Source organism: Pseudonaja textilis, chromosome 8, assembly GCF_049901715.1.
Source record: "Pseudonaja textilis isolate UNSWEBS1 chromosome 8, rPseTex1.2, whole genome shotgun sequence".
Lineage (NCBI taxonomy): Eukaryota > Metazoa > Chordata > Lepidosauria > Squamata > Elapidae > Pseudonaja > Pseudonaja textilis.
Genome location: NC_141997.1, coordinates 50,245,541 through 50,270,612, shown reverse-complemented (window position 1 = coordinate 50,270,612; position 25,072 = coordinate 50,245,541). Strand labels below are relative to the sequence as shown.

At 45.7% G+C, this 25,072-nt stretch overlaps 1 protein-coding gene across 1 annotated transcript; it reads right to left on the bottom strand.

Moving 5' to 3' along the window:
- Positions 1–4: 4 nt before the first annotated feature.
- On the bottom strand, positions 5–20,033 carry RGCC (regulator of cell cycle). Its single transcript, XM_087938041.1, has 5 exons — positions 19,661–20,033; positions 16,910–17,068; positions 3,131–3,238; positions 1,960–2,022; positions 5–1,436 (listed from the first exon to the last, which is right to left on the bottom strand). Exons 1-5 carry the CDS (start codon positions 19,698–19,700, stop codon positions 1,429–1,431), a joined length of 378 nt encoding a protein of 125 aa, XP_087794167.1. The 5' UTR covers positions 19,701–20,033; the 3' UTR covers positions 5–1,428.
- Positions 20,034–25,072: the final 5,039 nt, after the last annotated feature.

Sequence of the window (25,072 nt, the reverse complement as noted above, 5' to 3'; positions counted from 1 at the left end):
TTGCTATTTTGCAGAATTCATTTATTGCACAGCAGGAAATATGTACATCCAATCAAAACATTTGCCGGCTTCAAGCTATTGTCATTGAACATGAACAATAACCATGAAATAAGTTACTACTGGAAAAATGATTTGAGTTTTCAAGGCTTAGGTGTTTTATTAAGCACGCTCTTTCTGGACCACGTTTTTGGAAAGAATTATTATTTTTTATGTTTGAAAAACAACCCTGCGTGGCTGTTTTACTGCTAATAGTATTCAAGGAGAAAAGGGAGCTTTTGCTGTGAACGTAAGGGTAGAGATAATAACTGTGGGCGCAATTAAGCTTCTGTGGCTATTGTGGTGTCCCTTGAGTAAGCTACAGCAATGATCAGGTAAGGAATCACATCCCATTGTGAGGGCATACACACTACTACATTGCTAAACAGAATGAAATTTTCACAGACCTGGCAAGTGCCAAAATCCAGAACTAAAAGGATGGAATAATCCGGCAATATCTGAAAAAGTATGTTCCTAACTAGTATTTAGATGGAGGGGTTATTCTAATTAATTACTACGAGTTTATAGAGGAAAAAGTAGGAGACAAATACAAAACAGTTAAGTAGTTCATAGCCCTTAAACCATGTTTTTCTCTCTCTCTACCAATCTTCTCCCTTTCTCTATCAATTAGCCATTTATCTATCTGTCTGTCCATCTATCTATTTATCCATCCATCCATCCATCATCTTCTCTTTCAATTAAACAATTACCTCTCTATTCATGTATTCTATCTCCCATCCGTCTATCCTTTTCCTCTTTCAACCAGCCAGACATCCACTATAATTTATCATCTATTTATCAATTCCCCCTATTTATCAATTAGCCACCTATCCATTTATTCTGTCATCTATTTCTCTATCTGTCTATCATCTCTCTCTCTATCCTCCCCTGCAATTAAACATCCATCCACCCATCTATGTGTTCCTTTATCGTTTATCTCATTATCCATCTATTCATCCTATACTACCGTCCATCTATCCTCAATTAATTAACATACATACATCTTTCATCTCTCTGTCCATCACATCCATCCATCTAATCTCTCTCTCTCTCTCTCGATATATATATATATTTTTTCCAGTTTAGCTTTTATTTACGTACAAAAATATATTATCATGAAAACATTTCCAAGTTAATGATATAGAATTTCCGATCTTTTCATAAATCAAGGTTAAGCTACATATTTTTTAAAAAAAGCCTTTTGAGCACTTGTGTTATTTGATCCTGTCTGTGAAAAAAAATCACAATTACGACGTGTTAGAGGCCAAGCGTAAGAGGCCATTGCTGGAAAAAATACTGAGAAGAGAAGAATTCCTGCGCCTCTCCCATTAGATGATAGGTTGCAGAAATCTCATCCTTTTGAAGGCAGGTTTTGGGTCACAATACAGCGTTTCACATACCTGTACAAACATCAGATGGAATAAGTATTACTGTGTAGTATAAATAATTTTTCAAGATACATTTGCAATGCAACTGGGATGATAGATACAAGTTTTGAACACTGAGTGAAATAAATCAGAGCTAAAGTAACTAATCTGAGTCAGGTAGCCCTCAACTTGCAGCTATTTTCATTTAGTGACCATTCAAAATTACGTTGACAATGGGGAAAAAAGGTGACTTATGCCCTTTTGGTCTAAGTAGAGCTTCCTGTTTCCTGTTACAGTTAAATAGCTGAGCAGTAAAACACATGGTGACTGTGCTCTTTGTTTGCTCTTGGTGCTATATATAAACAGAATTTCTAACACAGTCCTTTTGATCTAAATCAATGTATCACTCTGCATGTAAGAAATCTAATTACCTTGTCCTACTGGGTTTCCTTTGTGTACAGGGTCATACCTGTTCATTGTTTCCTGGGCAGGAATCTATCGGTGCCTACCCTTATCCTTGCCCAAGTATCTACGGAAATCAAGGTTGATTACTTACTTGCCAAAATTCTATCAAGATCAGCGATAAAGTCTTCTAGTTCCTTGGTATCTCCAAGTTTTGCTGAAAAAAACATCAATTACAAAAACCAATGATGTCTATGCAACAGAAATATAGACTTTGTGGTTCATTTTCTGGTAATCTCTTTACTTTTGGGTAAAATAAAGAATAGTGTTTGGGAGAGCCAAGAAGATGGATATATAGATGAAAAAGTTGGCCAGCAAAACAGGTTATCCGCTGACTCAGTCCCTTAATTTGTGACACAAGAGCCATACAGCTGTTCTTCTTCTTCTTCCTAGCATATTCCCGCATATGCGGGGCCATACCGTTGTGGTCCGTCAGCAGCCTGTGGAGCGGGCAGCAGAGTTGGACGGCGGGGAGGAACATTGGCCAGTCTGGGAGTCTGGGGAGGACTCAGACGAGGGTCCTGCATCTGATACAGAGATGGGGCCAGGGCCATCTGGGGGTTATGTGCTGACTCCGGAGCCTCTAGCAGCAAGGCAGAGGAACAGAGGGAGCCTGTTCCCAATGCGCACATGCACAGAGCTGCCAGAAGGCAAGAACAGTTAAGACAAAAGGGGCAAATCAGAGGTAAGGCTTGGAGATGCTTGGCCCGTCCCTTGAGACATAAAGGAGGAGCAAAGGGACCGGAGCCTGTGCAGGAAGCAACTTTTGTTTGTTCTGGTCGGTTTAAAATCTGAAGTTCTGTGTTGACTTTGTGCTCCATTTGGCCTTGTAGCTAATGGGCAATTTAGTCCTTGGCGGCATTTCAAGGGAGATGAAGGTGGGTGCTGATCAGACTTCTCCCGAAGGACTTTGGCAGACTTCCATGGAACTGTTTTCAAACTGTTTGAAACTCATTACAGGCTGTGAATGGCTAAAATTCACAACCATTGAAATATAAGAAAAAAGGGTTTTTGGACATGTGTTTGTTAGTGTCTCCATAAGCCTTGGTCAGAATACATACAGAGTCTGACAGCTATTATGCCAGCAAAATTGCACTTCGATCCTCTGCTATTTCTGAAAATAACAGCACTGATTAAAAAAAGTGACTTACGACCAGTTTTCACACTAAACAACCATCGTACCGTCCCCATGACCCCATTTGGCCGATCGTGATTCTCATTCTGGAGAATTGTTTTTTTTTTTTTAATCAGCTTTCAAACCATACCTTTCTGAGACGCTATCATGGGAGAAGACCCAGAAGGACTGGAAGGAGCAGAGGAATGTAACTTTTCATCGCTAAAACTGAGGCTGTGTCCACACAGGGAATCGGCACCTGGAACAAAATTATCAGCTTAGAGTTAGACGGGAAATCTGCAACTAGGTTTAACCGGCCTTCTTCTCACCAAAAGACACACACACTTTATAATGCCTTGGTAAGGCCACATTGGGAATATTGCTTCCGGTTGTGGTCACTACGGTGTTAAAAAAAGATGTCGAGACTTTGGAAAGAGTGCAGAAAAGAGCAACAAAGATGATTAGGGGCTAAAACAGAGGAAGAACTGTTGCAGGAACTGGTTATGTCCAGTCTAGAGAAAAGAAGGACCAGGGGTGACATGATAGCAGTGTTCCAATATCTCAGGGGCTGCCCCAAAGAAGAGGGAGTCAAGCTATTTTCCAAAGCACCTGAGGGCAGGACAAGAAGCAATGGATGGAAACTAATCAAGGAGGGAAGCAACCTGGAACTGAGGAAGAATTTCCTGACAGTGAGGACAATTAATCAGTTGAACAACCTGCCTCTAGAAGTTGTAAATGCAACAACACTGGAAGTTTTTAAGAAGAGATTGGGCAACCATTTGTCTGAAGTGGTTTAGGGTTTCCCCTAAGCAGGGGGTTGGACTAGAAGACCTCCACGGTCAATTCCAACTCTGTTTATTCTATTCTATTCTATTCTATTCTATTCTATTCTATTCTATTCTATTCTATTCCTATTGTATCGTATTGTATTGTACTCTCTACTCTATTCTACTCTATTCTATTCTCTATTCTATTCCTATTCTATTTACTCTATATGCTATACTCTATACTCTATTCCTGTTGTATTCTATTCTACACTCTACTCTACTCTACTCTACTCTACTCTACTCTATTCTATTCTACTCTATTCTATGTATTCTATTCCTATTCTATTCTATTTTCTTCTACTCTACTCTATACTCTAATGTATTCGTATGCTATTCTATTCTATTCTCTATTCCTGTTCTATTCTGTTCTACCCTACTCTACTCTACTCTACTCTGCTCTCTACTCTATTCCTATTCCTATTCCTATTCTATTCTATCTGACATGGCTAGTTGAGGAATTATGGGAGCTGAAGTCCAATCTCTTCTTAAAAGCTTCCAGTGACGAAACTCCCGTAACAGAGCAAGCTGTTCCATGGGTTGATTGTTCTCCCTGTCAGAAAGTTTCTCCTTATTTCCAGGTTAAATCTCTCCTTGGTCAGTTTCCATCCATTCTTCGTTGTCTGGCCTTCAGGTGCCTTGGAAAACAGCTTGACCCCCCTCCTTTCTGTGGCAGCCCCTCAAATACTGAAAGACTGCTATCATGTCTCCCCTGGTCCTTCACTTCCCTAGACTAGCCAGGCCCAGTTCCTGTAACCATTCTTCATATGTTTTAGTCTCCAGTCCCCTAAAATCATCCTGGTTGCTCTTCTCTGCACTTTTTCTAGAGTCTCAACATCTTTTTTTATAGTGTGGTGACCAAAACTGGATGCAGGACTCCTGGTGTGGCCTTACTAAGGCTTTATAGAGTGGTATTAGTACCCAACTTGATCTCGATTGTCTCCCTCTGTTAATGCATCTTAGGATTGCATTAGCTTTTTTGGCTGCTGCTGCCCACGGCTGGCTCCTATCTAGCTGGTTGTCCACTAAGACTCCAAGATCCCTCTCCCACTTCCTGCTATTGAGCCTGGTTTCACCTCATCTATATGTGTCCTTGTGGTTTTTCTTGCCTAAGTGCAGGACCTTCCTTTTCTCTACATTTGAATTTCATTTTGTTAACAAAATTTTGTTAAGTTTTGCAGTAACCTTCTCCCAGGAGTGGGGAGGGAAATGGGGATTTTGCAGTATCCTTCCCCTGCCACGCCCACCAAGCCACGCCCACAGAACCGGTAGTAAAAAAAAAAAAATTGAATCCCACCGAGGAGGCTTTAATCTCAACTCTTGCAAAAGTGGACTTGGTGGTTTACACACGGCTCTTTCCAATCTTCTGACTCTTGCGATTCCAGGCCCTTCGGGCTGAGGCAAAACGCTCCTTAATGAAGGGTTTGGAATAGGAAAAAGATGGAGGCTTACCCCTTGGCAAATTGAAATAATTCATGGTTAGCACCGGTTTATTTCTGTTCTTGAGTTCAGCGAAACCTCAAGCGCTCCGCTTAAATATAGCCCAGAGTACTAAGCAACATGAAACTGTTGCTACAAAAACCACATTGCAAAAAAACGAAAGAAAGAAAGCTAAAAAAGAGCTACTCGAGCTGCTTCTTTCTTCTTCTTCTTCTTCTTCTTCTTCTTCTTCTTCTTCTTCTTCTTCTTCTTCTTCTTCTTCTTCTCCTTCTTCTCCTCCTTCTTTCTCCTTCCTCCTCCTCTTCTTCTCCTTCTCCTTCCTTCTTCCTCCTCCTTTCTTTCTTCTTCTTCTTCTTCTTCTTCTTCTTCTTCTTCTTCTTCTTCTTCTTCTTCTTCTTCTTCTTCTTCTTCTTCTTCTTCTTCTTCCTCTTCCTCTTCTTCTTCTTCTTCCTCCTCCTCCTCCTCCTCCTCCTCCTCCTCCTCCTCCTCTCCTCTTCTTCTTCTTCTTCTTCTTCTTCTTCTTCTTCTTCTTCTTCTTCTTCTTCTTCTTCTTCTTCTTCTTCTTCTTCTTCTTCTTCTTCTTCTTCTTCTTCTTCTTCTTTTCTTCTCCTTCTCCTTCTCTTCCTTTTCTCCTCCTCCTCCCCTCCAAGAGAAAACCTTTCCTTTTACATCCGAGCTGTTTGTAAAGCTGTGTGTGTGTTTGTGTGTGTGGGGGGGGGAATAGGGCCTCCCATCCTGCAATTTAGCTGTTTTCCTTTTAAGCATCTACTCATCCGGCTGAGAAAATGGGAGTCTTCTCCGTCGTTAGATCCACCTGCACAAGGTATTGAGGGAGCCAGGAAAGACAAGGGCTCCTAATGGAAAAAAGCATTTTTTTTTCCTCCCCCAAATAAGCAGAGCTGGATGGTTTATATAAGCAGTTACGCTGGCAATTGTCAGCCCTTTGGGTCAGGCCAAATCAGGAACCCGACTTTATAGTTGTGGGGCAGCACGAAAGAACCTTGGAATCCTGTCCAGATTCAATCAAAATGGAGAAATCTGAACTTCTTTCTTCTCTCCCTCCCTCCCTCCCTTTCTTCCCTTTCCTGTCTTTCCCCTCCCTCTCTTTCCCAACCTTATCTCCTTCCCACTCTCCCTTCCTTCCTTTTCTTCCTCCCTTCCCTTTTCTGTCTTTTACTCTTTCTTTCTTTCTTTCTTTCTTTCTTTCTTTCTTTCTTTCTTTCTTTCTTTCTTTCTTTCTTTCTTTCTTTCTTTCTTTCCTTCCTTCTTTCCTTCCTTCCTGCCTTTGGACCTTTTCTGTTTTGTCCTCCCTGCCCCCATCCATCCATCCCTTTCTTCCTTCTTTTTTCTTTTCCTTCCTTCCTCCCTTTCGTCTTTTCCTTCCTTCCTTCTCTTTCTGTCTTTTCCTCCCTCTCCTTCCCATCCCTATCTCCTTCCCTATTTCCTTCCCTCCCTCCCTCCCTTCCTTTTCTTCCTTCCATCTCTTTTCTGTTTTGCCTTTTACTCCTTCCCTTTTTATCTTTTACTCCTTTTTTCCTTCTTTCTTTCCTTCCTTCCTTCTTTTTTCTGTCTTTTACTCCTTCTTCCTTCCTTCCTTCCTTCCTTCCTTCCTTCCTTCCTTCCTTCCTTTCTTTCTTTCTTTCTTACCTGCCTGCCTTTGTTCCTTCTCTTTTCTGTCTTTTCCTCCTTCCTTCCCTCCCTCCATCCCTTTCTTCCTTCTCTTTTTTCTTTTCTTTCCTCTCTTTCCTTCTCTGTCCCTTCCTTCCTTCCTTCCTTCCTCCCTTCCTTTCTTTCTTTTTCTTTCTTTCCTGACTGCCTTTGTTCCTTCTCTTTTCTGTCTTTTCCTCCTTCCTTCTCTCCCTCCACCCCTTTCTTCCTTCTCTTTTTTCTTTTCTTTCCTCTCTTTCCTTCTTTGTCCCTTCCTTCCTTCCCTCCTCCTTCTTCCTCAGGATTAAACTGGTGTTTCCATCACCACTCTTGAAATATAATGTAAGACCCACATGAACGAATTAATTATGTTCGAGCTCTTTCCTCCACTGACTATAGACAAATCTTTGTGTTAAAACAAAAACAAAAAACAGGCAGTCATTTGACTGGTTTCCTTTCCTCATTTAACCTAAGCATGAAATTAGAAGTTGGCTGCTTTATTTTGGCCTTTTCACAGACGTTCCGTTGGTCAGTAGGACAAAATCTCCCAAATCTTTCTCTATCGGTGAAAAGTTGTTGAATTGAGACATTCTTCCATTGTGGGAGGGCATGCATTTTTTTTTTAATATCTGTACTAAAATGTTCCTAAAGGGATCTGGGAGTGATCTCATTCATTAGCTAAAAGGGGTCTTGTTTTTTGCACTAAGCGGTTAAGCTGAATAAGGGCTTGCATGCATCGTTTTAATTCATTCCCTTTATATGGGCCAAAGATGATCCTTTTTCCCTTCTTTTACAAAAAAGTGAAAGTTCAGAGCTTTCTAGGCTGCAGGACTTCACAATCCTTTCCAATGTAAAAGGAGGCAAAGTCAGAGAAGAGACACAAAGACGGCTAAAACAGATGAACAGTCGCCGGAACTGGGTAGGCCTAGTTCAATGAAAAGAAGGACTAGGGGAGACATGATAGCAGTCTTCCAATATCTCAGGGGCTGCCCCAAAGAAGAGGGAGTCAAGCTACTCTCCAAAGCACCTGAAGGCAGGAGAAGAAGCAATGGGTGGAAACTAATCCAGGAGAGAAGCAATTTAGGACTAAGAAGAAATTTTCTGACAGACAGGACAATTAACCAGTGGAACAACTTGCCTCCAGAAGTTGTAAATGCTCCAACACTGGGAGTTTTTAAGAAGATGTTGGATAACCATTTGTCTGAAGTGGTGTAGGGTTTACTGCCTAAGCAGGGGGTTGGACTAGAAGACCTCCAAGACCTCTGTAAAACATCTGCAAGGAAACCACCAAGTTCCAAGGGTCCCAAGGACCCCACAGTTCTACCCTGAGTTATAAATATTCTTTTCCTTAGATACACCCTTGTCCCATCTATACACAATCAAGCATGTTGGGTGCGCATAATCTTATAAATGTGAGAACTGGCTGAGCATCATATCATCATATCATATTATAACAAATACCATATCCTATTGATGTTATAAATCATATCATAACATAACATGAATGGAAACGAATCAAGAATGAAATGAGCACTGCTGTTCTGACCCAAACCCTTTTCCAATAAGACAAACAATAACTAAAGGGAACAGAAACCTTTTAATGAGTCTTACGAATCCCTGGTTAAAAGGCTGCTGCCAACTAATTAACTTGGATAAGCACAAACCTTGCCAAAACTGTGCAGGACTGCCAAGAATCACAGATAAGAAATATTTCACAACACCAGAGTCTTCAATTACCAACTGTAATGTCCATGAGGCTGAGTTTCAAAACGTCTTTGCTTCCTGCAAAGAACGTCCGATTCACAGCTGGCTTTTATCTTCTTGAAGGAGGGGCCATTACCTTGCAGCCTTACACCCGAGTTGCCTGTGCTGTTGCAGCTGCTCTTTCCTGCAAGCAATCCTTCATGCACGCGCACTTGGCACAGGCTCCTCGGGAAGCTCCTCATCGCTGCTGCCAGCAGCCCCCACAATCTCTGAAGGCAGCAGTCCACTCCCTGATGGTCCTGGCCCCTCATCTGAGTCCTCGCTCTCCTCAGCTGTCCGCACCTGCTGTCAGCTAACCACAACAACTGCAAAATTATGACCTGAGGACTTCGCCTTATCTTGCAACATCCCAGCCTAAGTAGGACAAGAAACAACAGGTGGAAACTAATCAAGGAGAGATCCAACCTAGAACGGAGAACAAATTTCCTAACAGCGAGGACCGTTCATCGGTGGAACAACTTACTTCCAAGCTGTGAATGATCCAACTTTGGATGGTTTTAAGAAGCGATTGGACAACCGTTTGTCTGAAGTGGTATTAGGGTTTCCTACCTAACCAGCGGGCTGGACTAGAAGACCTCCAAAGTCCCTTCCAACTCTGTTATTCTATTCTATTCTAAAAGCCACCTGCCGGCTGAGGATTTTGCCGCCGTGTACATAATCAAGAGGGCTGGTGTGAATCTGCAAGCCGTGGAGGGAATTAAAGGGGAGGATGTGTGTTCTTCCTTCCAATAAAAGTTGTTTACAGACAAAATATCACTAGCCAGCCTCCTCCTTCACTGCCGCAGATGGGATTTTTATAGCCCGCCTCCTCCCAGCCTGGTTTTTCCCACACTGACATTTTGCACAGGGGGAAAAAAAGAAAAAACGTTGCCAAGGAAACAAGTTGGTAGTCCCCATTCACTCCGGACGTGGGAGGAAAAGGACACAGATGCCAAGGAAAGGTTGAAGAAGTGGAAATTAGGATGCCCAGCTGCAGATCTAACACGGGAGCGTTGCAAAAATGACCGCGGAGGGAAAGCCGACGCGTTATGATTCTCGTAGAATAAAGAGCCTTTCTTCCAAGAAAGGGGAAAAAAAGAAAATCTCTATTCCACCCCCCACCCACCCACTCCAGCTTTCACGACAATGGTTACCATTTCTAGGGAGGGGAAACCAAAGGAAATCTTGCCATATTTTTTCCCTCATTCTGGAAAGCAAAATAAAATAGAATAGAATTAGAATTCTTTATGGGCCAAGCGTGATTGGACACACGAGGAATTTGTCCTTGCTGGAGAAGCTCCCCATGTGCATTAGATAAATATATATATATATGTGTATATATATATACATATATATATATATATATATATATATATATATATATATATTTTATATATATATATATATATATATATATATATATATATATATATATATATATATATATATTTATTTGTTTTCTGAGGTTCATGCGGTATTTGTATGTGGATCTTTGGTTGTTCGGGTTTTCTCCCGCATAAAATTCGAAGTATCTAGGCAGCGTTTCGATGAAGTCTCATTCATCATCTTCAGGCTTCTGTCTTCGGCTCTGTGCTTCTCAGAGTGATGATGAATGAGACTTCATCGAAACGTTGCCTAGATACTTCGAATCTTACGCGGGAGAAAACCCGAACAACCAAAGATCCCTCATGAACAGACGAGTACCTAACATGAAGAAGGACACCAGACCCACACCCATGAGAGACACACAAGATACCACCACCACACTTCCATATAGAAAACAGACTCCCACCCATTCAGAAAATGAGACACGACCATGGACCAGAAGCTGCACTGTAGCTGCATCACTACCCACTTCAAACCCCTCTGAGCCATACATGAAGCAAACCGACACCCACTATGAAGATGCAGCAGGACCACGTACTAGAAGCCAAACAGCAAGATCACAACTCACAAGCTCAAATCCCCCAGCAACTAAAACTAACCTGAGCACAACCAAGCCCCCACCTGAACAGAACACGCCTCCAACCAATCAGAACACGGCTAACCCCCCAACCAATCAGAACACAGCCAAACCCCCTACCAATGAGAACAATGAGAACACAGCCAAGCCCCCACCCAATCAAGTCCCACCCCCACTGGCAGTTAAAAGGAGGAAGCAGCTGCAATCTCACATTACTCTGAGAAGCACAGAGCCGGAGACAAAAGCCTGAAGATGATGAATGAGACTTCATCGAAACGTTGCCTAGATACTTCGAATCTTACGCGGGAGAAAACCCGAACAACCAAAGATCCACATACAAATACCCGCGAGAACCTCAGAAAACAAATATTGCACCTCTACGGGGAGGAAACCCACCATCTGACCAGGACTTATGAAAAACTTGAAGTCCAAAGAGCCTCCATTTTATGTGACCTTGCATTCCTATGCAACTGCCGAGATCAAAATTTAATTCCCACAAGCTTCCAATTGAAATTCCACACCAACACAGCAGCCACCAAACGCATCCTTAAAAGAACAGAACTGGCCCTAATTAGAAATGAACTTCACACGAAAAGGTTTCTCCTAGACCAAATCAACAAAGATCTCCTCACACTCCACCTCAGACTCAGCAACAAGATTCACCCTCTACTTTGGGACAAATCCAAACAACTCGCTGTCTGGAGAGCCGAAACACAGACCACCCTAAAGACAGACACACACACCAACAAACTCAGGAAACTACAACAATGCCAGAAACCAACTCCCCTCCCCACAGCCACACACATGAAACAAACATTGCACAACATCTCAGACAAGATCCTCACTGAAGCTGAAACCAAGGTCCTTTCAAAAGGATTCAACTTTGCTGTCGCCTCCCAAACACATCCCCACAGAAACCATCATATGCGGAGTTGAAACCAGCCTGACCAAAAACCAACCCTGATGATGCTAACAAAATCAGACTCGAAATCACCAACATCCTCTGCACTAGCAAACCACCCAAAAGCAACTTATCCAAAGAAGAACAAACTGCACTACTTAACCTGAAAGAAGACACCAGCATAATAATCCTACCAGCAGACAAGGGCAACACGACAGTGGTTATGAACACATCTGACTACCAAACCAAGCTAACCAACCTACTCCAAGACCCCACATACAAACCCCTAAAGACAGACCCCACCACCTACCTAGAAAAACTACCAAATCCAAAATAAAAGCCTCCCCATCAGTGAAGAAATCCAGCAAGGAATCATACCCAGAGAAAAATCATCCAGATGCCCCAAGCTTTATGGTCTCCCCAAAATACACAAAGAAGGAACCCCACTCAGACCAATAGTCAGCTCCATAGGCTCACCTCTACAAAACCTGGCCAAATTCCTCGCCAAACAACTACAACCCTATGCAGAATCCATCAACTCACACGTAAGAAACTCATTCCAGTTCATCGAGATCATAAAGAAACAAAACTTACAACCTAGCGACCTACTAGTAAGCTTCGATGTCATATCCTCTTCACCCAAGTGCCAATAAAAGAAGCCTTGACAGCCATCCAAAACAAATACAACCCCCCCAAGCACATCCTAGATCTAACCAACCACTGCCTATCCAATACATACTTCACCTACAATGGACAAAAATACAAACAAATAGAAGGAGCACCCATGGGATCACCCCTCACCTGTCATCGCAAACCTCTACATGGAACACTTTGAAACACAAGCTCTAGAAAAATACGACCACAAACCCAAACTCTGGCTCAGATACGTAGATGACACCTTCATAATCTGGCCACACGGGAAAGAAAAACTGAACAACTTCCTCACATACCTCAACAGCCTACACCCCAAAATACAATTCACCATGGAAACAGAAGCCAACAATCAACTTCCCTTCCTAGATGTCTTGGTATACAAAAGATCCAATGGCTCCCTAGGACACACCATCTACCAGAAGAAAACACATACTAACCGCTATCTACATGCACTCTCACACCACCACCCAGCACAGATCAATTCCGTAGCCAAGACACTCATCTCCAGAACAAAATGCTTAGCCGATGAACAACACCAAAAACCGAACTACACACTCTCACCAACGTACTTACAGCCAATGGATTCCAAAGAAAGAAGATTACCCACCTAATCCAAAAAGAAACCCCAACCAAAATCCAAGACAGAGAACAAGAAAACGGCAAAGCCCTCCTCCCATATATAAAAGGCACTACAGACAAAATTAGCAAGATCCTCCAAAAACACAACATCAAAACAGCATTCTGCACAAACAGAAAAATATCCACCATACTAAGAAACCCCAAAGACAAAATCGAATTAGAAAACCAAGGAGTATACGAAATCCCCTGCACTGCCTGCCCCACCACATACATTGGACAAACTAACAGAAGAATAAGTGCACGCATTGAAGAACATAAGAACTCAATCAAAAAAGAAGAAACGACCTCTTCCCTGGTCCAACACCTCAAAGCCACAGGACATGAAATTGATTTTAAAAATACCAGAACCATCGCCAAAACCGAACACTTCAACAGCAGAATAATCAGAGAAGCCATAGAGATAGAAAAACGCCCACACAGCATGAACAAACGAGATGACACCTCCCGCCTTCCAGACATTTGGAAACCTGCCCTCATGAACAGACGAGTACCTAACATGAAGAAGGACACCAGACCCACACCCATGAGAGACACACAAGATACCACCACCACACTTCCATATAGAAAACAGACTCCCACCCATTCAGAAAATGAGACACGACCATGGACCAGAAGCTGCACTGCAGCTGCATCACTACCCACTTCAAACCCTCTGAGCCATACATGAAGCAAACCGACACCCACTATGAAGATGCAGAAGGACCACGTACTAGAAGCCAAACAGCAAGATCACAACTCACCAGCTCTCAAATCCCCAGCAACTAAAACTAACCTGAGCACAACCAAGCCCCCACCTGAACAGAACACGCCTCCAACCAATCAGAACACGGCTAACCCCCAACCAATCAGAACACAGCCAAACCCCTCCTACCAATGAGAACACAGCCAAGCCCCCACCCAATCAAGTCCCACCCCACTGGCAGTTAAAAGGAGGAAGCAGCTGCAATCTCACATTACTCTGAGAAGCACAGAGCCGGAGACAAAAGCCTGAAGATGATGAATGAGACTTCATCGAAACGTTGCCTAGATACTTGAATCTTACGCGGGAGAAAACCCGAACAACCAAAGATCCATATATATATATATATATATATATATATATATATATATATATATATATATATATATATATATTCATTCTTCAAGAATCATAAGATGCAACACTTAGTGATACTCATAGGTTACGAATAAGCAATCCGATCACACGTAGGTTGCTAATAAGCAATCAAAGCATACTAGGAAAACAAATAAAACAATATAAATTGTAGAGATACAAGCAACACGGTTATAGTCATAAGTGGGAGGAGAGGATAGGCAATAGGAAGGATGAGAAGAAGAATAGTGTTGTGGTTCGCCGGCAGCAGGTGAGGATAGCTGAGGTCTCGGAGAGCGAGGACTCGGATGAGGGGCCTACGTGGGATGCGCAGGGAGTGGGATGCAGGGATTGTATTAGCTTTTGGGGCTGCTGCCGCACACGGCTGGCTCATCGTTCACTAGGTTAAAAAAATGTAAGTAAATAAATAGAAGAATGGATAAGGTGAATGAGCAAGGGGCTAACTTATTCTCCACGGTGGGAAAAGGTTATTTTGCTTCCTTTCCACAGAGAAAAAGCTAAATTTCACTGCTTGTAAGGAAAATGTAAAATCTCCCTGGTAAGATTGCCTGCCGTGATCTTCATGGGTTTTTACTCAAGTTGTTGGCTATAACAGGAGTCTGTTTTGACTTCCCAATCTGATCTACAGATATAATTTATAATTATTCACCCAGGAACCGGAATTGAAGACCCCAATCCTGGTCTGCCTTTCGTGGTTCAAGCCGACGCTAGTGATGTGGCAGGAGGAGCGGTGCTATTGCAACACAATGAAAAGGGGATATGGCAGCCATGTTGCTTATACATCTAAAAAATTCAGTTCTACTGAGAGAAATTGGGCTATGTGGGAGAAGGAGGCATTCGTGGTCCGTTGGGCTTTGGCAATCTGGAGATATACTAGTCTGGGTAAAGGGCTGCCCTGTCTCTTCTTAGAAACCTCCAGTGATTTGAAAGTCTGAAAATACGACTCTATCAACATCAGAAGATGCGTCGATCTGACTTCTGCGCGTAGCATAAAAAGGTTGAAAAAAAAAAAAAACAAGTTATAATTTGAAAAGTCCCCTGCAGAATGATAAGAGTCTATTAAAGCTAGAAAACTAGTCACAAAAACGAATCCATCCTTTCAAAGGAGACGAGATTTCGAGGTGTAGGTCATCAATCCAGCACAATATGAAGCACAAGAAATCATTCTTCTCGTCAGAACCCCGGGCACCGATGCACACACAAAGCTGGCAGGTAGAAGAATTTAAAGAAAACATGCCTTTTCTGACATCAAGCTGTATAAACAACCAACCTGATCAAGACCATCAGTGGTAGCCTCGGGGAAAAAAAAATGGTCTTGGCAAAACTGACAGCCATAATAAGCACGCCCAACAAGCTTCAAATTGCAGCTCTGTCCTGACCAAGTTACAATCACAAAATGGGTGTTCTGGTTAAAGGGGTGGGTGGAGAAGAGAGAGATTTAGAAGGTGGAAATCAAACAAGCAGAGTAATAAATCTCTCTCTATATAAAAGCGAAATACCACTCACGCATCATCACAAAATCTCCAGAACTGTAAAGGCTACAAACTTGACATTGGGCACCTATGTTTCTCTTGGCTTCTAGGTGCTCACTAAGAAAGGATTTTTCGAAATGACCATTGGAGCATTTAGAGTATTTCCTATATTATTATTAACATGCTCTGATGCTAAGGAGTTCTACTCCCCCTCCCCACCTGAAAAGAAATCTCTTCCAAATGCAAAACACAAGCAGAGGAGTTTCAGTTTTAGTTTCGGTTTCAGTTTCAGAGCACCAAGCAGCTTTAGTACAGAACAGTTGAGCTAAGCCACGCCCAGGCTCCTTGCTGTCTCCTTCTTGCTCACACAGCAAATACTCTTTTAGTTTCCAAACACCCCTCAACTTTCTCACACACTGATAGGATGCTAGCCAGGTGAATACCGATGGAGGCTGGTAGGCGGAGGAAGAATTTTTTCTCCCCTTATTTTCCTCCCCAAAAACTAAGCCCGACCACATAGTTTCACAGTGAAGCACATGGGTATAGAGCTAGTAGCAAATAAATAAATAAAAGTTAGTAAATAAATAGAGGCAAGAGAAGGCAGCCAACTAGTAGAGATGAGAGTCTGGCCCCCTATCAAAATACAGGTAGTCCTTGACTTATGACCGCAACTGACCCCCAAATTTCTATTGCTAAGTGAAACAGCTGTTCAGTTTAATTTCGCCCCTTGTTGCCACCTTTCCTGCCACCATTGTTGATAAGTGAGTAACCTGGTCGTTAAGTGAATCTGGCTCTTCCCCCCCCATTGACTTCGTCAGAAGGTCGCAAAAGGGGATTGTGTGACCTTGGGAACAATGCAACCGTCATAAATACATGCCAGTTGCCAAGCCTCTGGATTTTGATCACGTGACCACAGAGATACCGCAAAGGACGTCGCTGAGAAAAAACAGCTGTGAGTCCCATTGTAACGTCGTTCACTAAATGAACCGTTGCAAGTCGAGGAACTGCCTAAATAATCCAATTATCTCTTTCTAGCATCTCAGCTGCAGAATATGAATGTGTGCCAGCGGCAACCACGGGAAAGAGATTTTATTTTATTTTTTTTATTTTTTTAAAAAAGTAAAGACGGCGATTGGAAATGCGTGATCAAAAGCCCGCCCCTTTTTGTGGGCAACCCACATTTAAAAAGGCGGCGGCCCTTCATTCACAGGACTCAGGCAGCCATCTTGTTTTTTTCTCACTCTCTCTAATTCGCCCCCGTCCAATAATCATCTCCTTTTTATTGATCCCATAATCCCTCGTGGGATGGAGTCTGGGCAACTGAATGGAGCTAGCAGAGTGTTTACTGGCCGGATGCCCTTCCTGTTGCCAGCGAGGAGTTTTTTTTTCCCCAGCATTCTCAGTGTGCCCAGAGAGAGAAATATCTGCCTGTCCTGGAGATTATTTTTGATGCTGGATTTTTGTTGGTGATGTCGGTATAACGATGTGCCACGAAAAGAGAAAGACCGAAAAAGAAGATTGACGCCTTCTTACTCTCAGAGTCACTGATGCTGGTGCTGCTCCGTCTCTTCATCTTCTCCAGATGTTCCTCATAGTGGAAGTGCCTCTCTTTTATGGGCGAAGAGAAGTCCTCTATCACCGCATCGAACTCGCACAGGACATCCGCCAGTTCTCCACCGTCTTCTAACGAATCTGCCAAACCAGAACGCAGAAGCATTTCATCCCATCGCTGGCCTGCAGCTGAGATCGTCTCAGAATAACCGAAGGGACCTTGGAGGTCTTCTAGACCAACCCTTGCTCAAGCAGGAGACCCTACACTATTGTTCTGACCCAAACCTTGTTCCGAGGAAACAAGAGGTAACAGCAAAACCTTTTAACGATTCTTGACGAATCCCGTTCCTTCCCAGTTGAAAGGCTGCTTCAAACTAATTGTCTCTGATAAGAACGAACCTTGCCAAGGTGGTGCAAGGCTGCCAAGAACACTAGATAAAATAGCCAAGAAATATTTCAAATACAAAGATTCTCCAAACACCAACTAAGATATTCCAAATGTCCGCAAGGCTTGAATGCCCCCCAAAAACCGACCTTCCTTGTTCAACATGGGAGGAAAGACCTCCATGTATGGTGGGCAAGACTCAGGCGGGATCAGGGGTGGGATTCCAAAATCCCAGCCCCCTGTTCACTGCCCAGTTGCTGGGTGGGCGTGGCCATCATGGGAATGGCCTACCGAAACTTCTGGGACCGTCGTTTTTCACCTTCCCCAGAGTCCGGAGGCTTCCCTCGGGTCTCTGGGAGGGCGAAAACAGACTCCCCCAGGCTCCGGAGGCCCTCTGGAAGCCGGAAACAGGCCTGTTTTGTGACTTCCGATACTTCCTTTAGGACTCTTTTGGCTCTCTCAAGGGTCCGGAGGCACGGAGGCTTTGGGAGTGGGGGAAAATGGGCCTTCTGGAAGTCTGGAAACGGGCCTGTTTCCAGCTTCCGGAGGGCCTCCAGAACCTGAGGGAGACCATTTTCACCCTCCCAGAGGCCCGAGGGAAGCCTCCGGACTGTGGGAAAGAGGAAAAATATCCCTCCTGGAAGTTGCCGTAGGCCACGACCACCCAGCAACCAGGCAGCGAACCAGTTGCTGGGATTTTTGAATCCCATCCCTGGTTGGAAGGGACCTTGGAGGTCTTCTAGTCCAACCCCCTGCTCAGGAAAGCCCCCTGGCTCAGGAAATCTGCTCTCCCACCGCACAGGAGACCCTGTGCTTCAGACAAGGGGTTGTCCAATCTCTTCTTTCAAAACTTCCAGGGTTGGAGCTCCCACTACTTCTGCAGGCAAGCGGTTCGCAAGTCTTGCTCTCAGGTGTCCAGAACACACAACCACGGAGGAGAAAGCCAAGATCTAACGTGAGGCAGCACCTTCTGAGCCTCCAAAGGAAGACTGGGGAGGACAGGCAAAGAAAGTCAACCCTTTGGCAAGGAGGTGGTTGAAGGTGTTGAGTGAACCCCAAAAGAAGAACCTCTTATAGCCAAAAATTATAGCCCAAGACCCCAACACAATCCTCAATTGCATTAACAGAGGGATACAATCAAGATCAAGGGAAGGACTAATCCCACTCTGTAAAGCCTTAGTAAGACCACACTTGGAGTCCTGCATCCAGTTTTAGTCACCACACTATGAAAAAGAGGTCGAGATTCTGGAAAGATTGCAGACAAGAACAACCAGGATGATTAGGGGACTGGAGGCTAAAATATATAAAGAACAGTTACAGGAACTGGGCCTGGCTAGTCTAGTGAAGAGAAGGACCAGGGGAGACAGGGGAGCATCTTCCAATATTTGAGGGGCTGCCCCAGAGAGGAGGAAGGGGGTCAAGCTGTCTTCCAAGGCACCCGAAGGGCCAGACAAGGAATAATGGATGGAAACTGAACAAGGAGAGATTCAACCTGGAAATAAGGAGAAACTTTCTGACAGTGAGAACAATCAACCAATGGAACAGAAGTTGCCTTCCAGAAGTTGTGGGAGCTTCATCCCTGGAGGCTTTGAAGAAGAGACCAGACTGCCGTTTGTCAGAAATGGTGTAGGGTCTCCTGCTTGGGCAGCGGGTTGGACTAGATGACCTACAAGGTCCCTTTCCAACTCTGGTGTTCTATGTTTAATGGAGCAGAAGTTGCCTTTCTTTCGGAAGTGGTGGGAGCTTCATCCCTGGAGGCTTTTTAGAAGAGGCTGGACTGCCACCTGTCAGAAATGGTGTAAGGACCTCCTGCAGGGGCTGGGGGGGCGGCGGGAAGGGGTGGGGGTTGGACTAGATGACCTACAAGATCCCTTCCAACGTTATTCCTCTCCAGTCTCCAGAGGAAGCTCCTTAAGCCAAAGCGCGCCCGCCCCCCGTTCACACCACCCACTGAGCTTTCAACCGGCTTCTCCGCAGCCCCCAACGTGGGTCAGCCAAGGACGTGCATTCTACACGCGTCGAGTCTCGGCTTAACGTCTCGTGCGAATGCAGCCTAAAAGCAGGCTTAGAGGCCAGGGGTCCTTCCCCCCAATCCCCGGCCACTCCTTTGTCTCCGGCCAGGGGACGGAAGCAAGCAAAGAGGGGAGCAGCCCGGGGGTCCCCAGCCCGCCTCGCTCCGGACCCCAGCAAGAGGGGGGCGCGGAGGGTGCGGCGCCCGTCCTCCAGAGAGAGAGAGAGAGAGAAGCGACTGGCCGGAATGGCCGACCCCGCGGTCCCCGGAGCGCCCCGGGCTCTTCTCCTCCTAGCCCCCGGGGGCATCACCCCTCCACCCCGCGCCCCCGACTCACCTTGGCCTCCGGGGGGCTTCTGCGCTTGGAAAGGCTTCATGGCACCGGCGGCCGAGCGGGAGAGCCGGGCGGGAGGCGGAGAGCGCGGCGCCACCGTCCGGGTGCCAGCAGCCGCCGCCGCCGCTGCCTTTGCCTGCTGCTGTCACCGCCTAGAAAGGGAGGAGGAGGAGGAGGAGGAGGAGGAAGAAAGAGGGGAGGGAGGGGAGGAGGAAGAAGGAAAAGAAAGGAGGGAAAAAAGGAGGAGGAAGAGGAGGAAGAGGAGAGGGGAAGAAAGAGAGGGAGAGGGAGGAATAAAAAGAAAGGAGGAGCAGGAGGAGGGAGAAAGAGGAGAGGGAGGGGAGGAGGAGGAGAAGGAAAAGAAAGAAGGGGGAAAAGGAGGAGGGGGAGGAGGAGAGGGGAAGAAAGAGAGGGAGGGGGAGGAATAAAAAGAAAGGAGGAGCAGGAGGAGGGAGAAAGAGGAGAGGGGGGGGAGGAGGAAGAAGGAAAAGAAAGAAGGGAAAAAAGGAGGAGGAGGAGAAGGAGGGGGAGGAATTAAAAGAAAGGAGGAGCAGGAGGAGAAAGAAAGAGGAGAGGGAGGGAGGAGGAGGAGAAAGAAAGAGGGGAGGGAGGGGAGGAGGAAGAAGGAAAAGAAAGAAGGGAAAAAAGGAGGAAGAGGAGAAGGAGGGGGAGGAATTAAAAGAAAGGAGGAGCAGGAGGAGAAAGAAAGAGGGGAGGGAGGGGAGGAGGAGGAGAAAGAAAGAGGGGAGGGAGGGGAGGAGGAAGAAGGAAAAGAAAGAAGGGAAAAAGGAGGAAGAGGAGAAGGAGGGGGAGGAATTAAAAGAAAGGAGGAGCAGGAGGAGAAAGAAAGAGGAGAGGGAGGGGAGGAGGAGGAGAAAGAAAGAGGGGAGGGAGGGGAGGAAGAAGAAGGAAAAGAAAGAAGGGGAAAAAGGAGGAGGGGGAGGAATAAAAGAAAGGAGGAGCGGGTGGAGAAAGAAGGAGGGAGGAGGAAGAAGGAGAAGAGAAGGAAAAAAGGAGGAGGAAGAGGAGGAGAGGGAGAAAGAGAGGGAGGGGGAGGAATAAAAAGAAAGGAGGAGCAGGAGGAGGGAGAAAGAGGAGAGGGAGGGGAGGAGGAAGAAGGAGGAGGAGAAAAGAAAGGAGGGGGAAAGAAAGAAAGAGGAGGAAGAAGAAGAGGAGGAGGAGGAGAAAAAGAAAGAAGGTGAAAGGGGGATGAGGAGGAGGAAAAGAAAGGAGGAGAGGGAGGAGAAGGAGGAGGGGGCGGATGGAGCATCCTCCCACCCTCCCTTTCCTCCATCTAAGCCAGCCTTAGGACACCCTCGGACGCCTTGGACACCTTCAACGTCAATGGACACCTCCACAACCCGGGCAGTTGCGAGGTTTCCACACAACCTGCGGGGCTTGGAGAAAATGGGAAGGGGGGTTGGAGAGGAGGAGCTTGGAGGGTTCAGCCTTTTGTGAACCCCTAAAACGCATCCTGGGAATGCATCCTTCCCCCAAAGAGAATCTGGCTCCATTCATTCATCTCCATTCGGAGGAACTGATGGGTCAGCGGGTTGGAGGAACCTTGCGTGAGTGTGTCAACTCCGGAAGCAGGTGAAATATTTTGGGTGAACGGCGGGTGAAGGTTGCTTGAGAAACCTTCGGCTACCTGTCCTGCCCCTTCTCCGTCATCCAACCAAAGGGCGTGGTTGTCCCAAAGGTCCCTGTTCCAACAGGCAACTGGACTTCCTGGTGGTTTTTTTCCCCCTTGGAAAGCTTTCGCTTCTCCTCCGAGGAGCTTCTTCAGTTCTTCGCTACTTCCCTAGAACTGAAGAAGCCTCTCAGATGAGGAGCGAAACCTTTTCAAGGGGAAAAACAGAAGAAACCCCAAGAAAATCCAGTTGCTTTTGGGCGGGTGCAGGGAAAGCCCCTTTGGGACTCCTATATCCAAGGTCTCCAAACTTGGCCGCTTTAAGACTTGGGGGTCTTCAACTCCCAGGATTCTCCAGCCAGCATAGTTTTTACTCTCTTGTAATCCCTTCCCCTGCAATCTCTCTCCGCTTTAGGAGATGGAGAGAGAAGAAAAAAAAAGGCAGGCCTAGGGGGCTGAGGAATTCTGGGAGTTGAAGTCCACAAAAGTGGCCAAGTTTGGGGACCCCTCTCCTATTAGGATCGCTTGTAGCACCGTTGAGGAATCCTGCCAGTTTAAAGAAGTGGGACTGCGTTAGAAACCCAGTGGATCCTTCAGCCAGCAGGATTCGTCCTTTGGAGGATGGCATTCAGAAGAAACATTTCCGTAGGGGTTTACTCTTAGCAACCTCCGCCCCCCCATGTGCTTCTGCCTCTACTCATGGTCTTCCATGCCCCTGTAGTAGTATCCAGTTCAGATCAAAACCGATAAAGTCCAGCTTCGGGAGCCACGGAGGAGGCGTGGAGAAATCTCTCCAAGTATTTGTTGAAGGGTCTCTTTATCTAATCCAATGGCTTTAAAAAAAGAAAATAAAAGAAAGGCAAGGCCACGAGTCTGTTTGGTTCGATCCTCAACTGTTGGCCAACCCCTTCCAACAAAAGGCATCTGACTTGATCCTCAGCCTGGGGCAATGGCAACCCAACTGAAGGGGAAGCTCCAGAATTAATGGAGGAATTGCAGGAAGGTCAAGTCGTAATTTATTGTCAACGTTAATATATTTTCTAGTTTTTTCTCTCTCTCTGCTACCTTCCTTTCTCCTACTCCTTCTTTCTTTCTCTTTCTTTCTCCTCCTTCTCTTCCTCCTCCTCTCCTCCTCCTCCTCCTCACCTCGTCCTCCTCCTCTCTCCTCCTCTTCTTCTCCTTCTCCTCCTCTCCTTCTCCTCTTTCTCCTCCTCTTCTCCTCTTCTTCTCTTTTCTCCTCCTCCTCTCCTCCTCCTCTCCTCCTCCTCCTCTTTTCTTTCTCTTCTCCTCTTCTCCTCCTCCTTCTCCTCCTTTCTTCTCTTCTTCCTCTCTTTCTCCTCCACTTCCTCCTCTTCTCCTCCTTTTCCTCTCCTCCTCCTTGTCTTCTCCTCCTCCTCCTCCTCCTCCTCCCATCCTCCCCCTCCTGGTCCTCCTCCTTTCTCCTCTTCTTCCTCCTCTCCTCCTCCTCCTCTTTTCTTTCTCCTCCTCTCCTCCTCCTTTCTTCTCTTTTATCTTCCTCCTCTTTCTCCTCCTCTTCCTCCTCTTCTCCTCCTTTTCCTCTCCCCTCCTCTCTCCTCCTCCTCATCTTCTCCTTCTCCTCCTCCTCCCCCACCCATCCTGGTCCTCCTCCTTTCTCTCCTCTTCCTCCTCCTCCTCCTCCTCCCATCTGGAATGACAACCACAATGACAAGGAAGTGTTGGACTTTGTGGCCAGAAAAGGAGAAGTCCCTGGCTCCAGGGAAGGCAGGCATCCCCACCCCGTAAGGAAGAAGGATGTCTTCCTGTCCACCTATTTCTCCTTGCACAAACCTCACAGCTCCCTGGGCCTGAGCAAGTAGGTGGGGAAAAGCTCAGGTAAACAAAATCTGTTCCCAAAAAACGTGCCATTCCCCCCCCCCCCCCCCCCGCACCCAGCTTGGAGGTGACACATCCACGTCCTTGAGTGGAATAAAAGAAGGCAGCGATAACGTTTTCGCTGCCACCTTATCTTGGGGTTGTGGTCTGTGGGAACGGCCTTGGGAGGCTGAAGGGAGAGCCTGTAACGGATTGTGCAAGATAGACCTCAGCCCGAGAACGCGGGGAGAGAGAGAGTGGGGGTGGCTTTCAGAGAAGATACTCCCTAGTTCTCCACAGAGTAAGGAAAGAAAAACGCGAGGAGAAAGGCAGGACGTTTCCCAAGGCCCAAAAATGGAGGGAGTTTTCTGGCTGGGCTTCTTGACTTGGCAACTTTGGAGGGCGACCACTTGATGGACGGCGGGGGGGGTTTTTGCCCCTCCCTCTATTTTTTACAATGCATGGGGATCATTAAAGAGGGGGATAGGTGGATTCTCCAGTTTCCCTTCCCTCTTCCTTTCCCTTTTTCCTTCTCTTCCCTTCCCCTCTTTCTCCTTCCCTTCCCTTCCCATTCCTTTTCTTCTTCCCTTCTCTCCCGTCTTCCTTTCTCCTTTTCCTTTCCTTCTCGCTTCCTTTCCTTTTCTCCTTCCCTTTCCATCCCTTCCCTCTTCCTTTCCCATTCCTTTCCTTCTTTCCTCCCCTTCTCCTTCCCATCCTTCCTCCTTTCTCCTTTTCCTTCTTCCCTCCCCTCTTCCTTTCTCCTTCCCTTCTCTCCTTTCTTTCTTCCTTTCCTCTTCTTCCTTGTCTTACTTCCTTTCTCCTTTTCCTTCTCCTTTTCTCTTTCTTTCATCTTTTCCTTCCCTTCCCCTCTTCCTTCCCCTTTCTCCTTCCCATCCCTTCCTCCTTTTCCTTTTCTTTCCTCTTCTTCCCTTCTCTCCTTCTCTCCCTCTTCCTTTCTCCTTTTCCATTCCTTTTCTCCTTCCCTTTCCATCCCTTCCCTCTTCCTATCCCATTCCTTTCCTTCTCTCCTCCCCTTCTCCTTCCCATCCTTCCTCCTTTCTCCTTTTCCTTCTTCCCTCCCCTCTTCCTTTCCTCCTTCCCCTTCCCTTCCATCCTTTCCCTCTTCCTTTCTCCTTCCCTTCTCTCCTTCCTTCCTTCCTTTCCTCTTCTTCCTTGTCTTACTTCCTTTCTCCTTTTCCTTCTCCTTTTCTCTTTCTTTCATCTTTTCCTTCCCTTCCCCTCTTCCTTCCCTTTTCTCCTTCCCATCCCTTCCTCCTTTTCCTTCTTTCCTCTTCTTCCCTTCTCTTACTTCTTCCTCCCTTTTTCTCCTTCCCATTTATCTTCCTTTCTCCTTCTTTTTCCTTTCTCCTTCCCTTCCCCTCTCTTCCTTCTTCCTTTCCCCTTCCCATCCGTTCCTCCTCTTGCCTTCTCTCTTCCCTGTAGACCTTCACCGTTTTCACCTAGAACTTCACATAACGTGTCCCATTCTGTTTTTCCACATATGTCCATGTTGTTAGAACCGCCTCATGGATCCCTTTACTGAAGATGGAGGTAGAACCATGGTTATTTTTGCACGTTTTCCTCACCGCTACCAGGTAGTCATTTTGAGGATCTCATTATGCTTGACGGGGTTACAAATTATATTTTTAGCCGAGGGAATCCTTGGTGCTCTCTAAGCCGGCTTTTCTGGCAAAGGTTTCATTATCCCAAACCAGGTAACGTATTTTTAGCATTTTGGAGATACTTTTCACCGAAGAAGCCATGTTCCCTCTAGTGGAGAAATAAAGCAGGTGAAGACATCTGCAGAAGGTGGTTTTAACCTTCAGTATTCCTTATCTTTCAGCCCCCGGACGATTCCCTCCTTCCAACGTTTGAAGCGTCTCTGACATTTAAAAGGTCTCCAGTTTTGAGTGGGCCACCTTTAAATGTCTCAGTGGAAGTGAGGCATTAGT

What these genes read in the sequence shown, in the direction of transcription:
- RGCC (XM_087938041.1), bottom strand. Translation starts at nt 19,700, where the DNA reads ATGAAGCCTTTCCAAGCGCAGAAGCCCCCCGGAGGCCAAG. An exon ending in CAGCATCAGTGACTCTGAGA is followed by an intron (nt 3,239 to 16,909) that starts GTAAGAAGGCGT and finishes ATTTTGTTCCAG; the next exon opens with GTGCCGATTCCCTGTGTGGA. An exon ending in CATGATAGCGTCTCAGAAAG is followed by an intron (nt 2,023 to 3,130) that starts GTATGGTTTGAA and finishes TGTTTTTTTCAG; the next exon opens with CAAAACTTGGAGATACCAAG.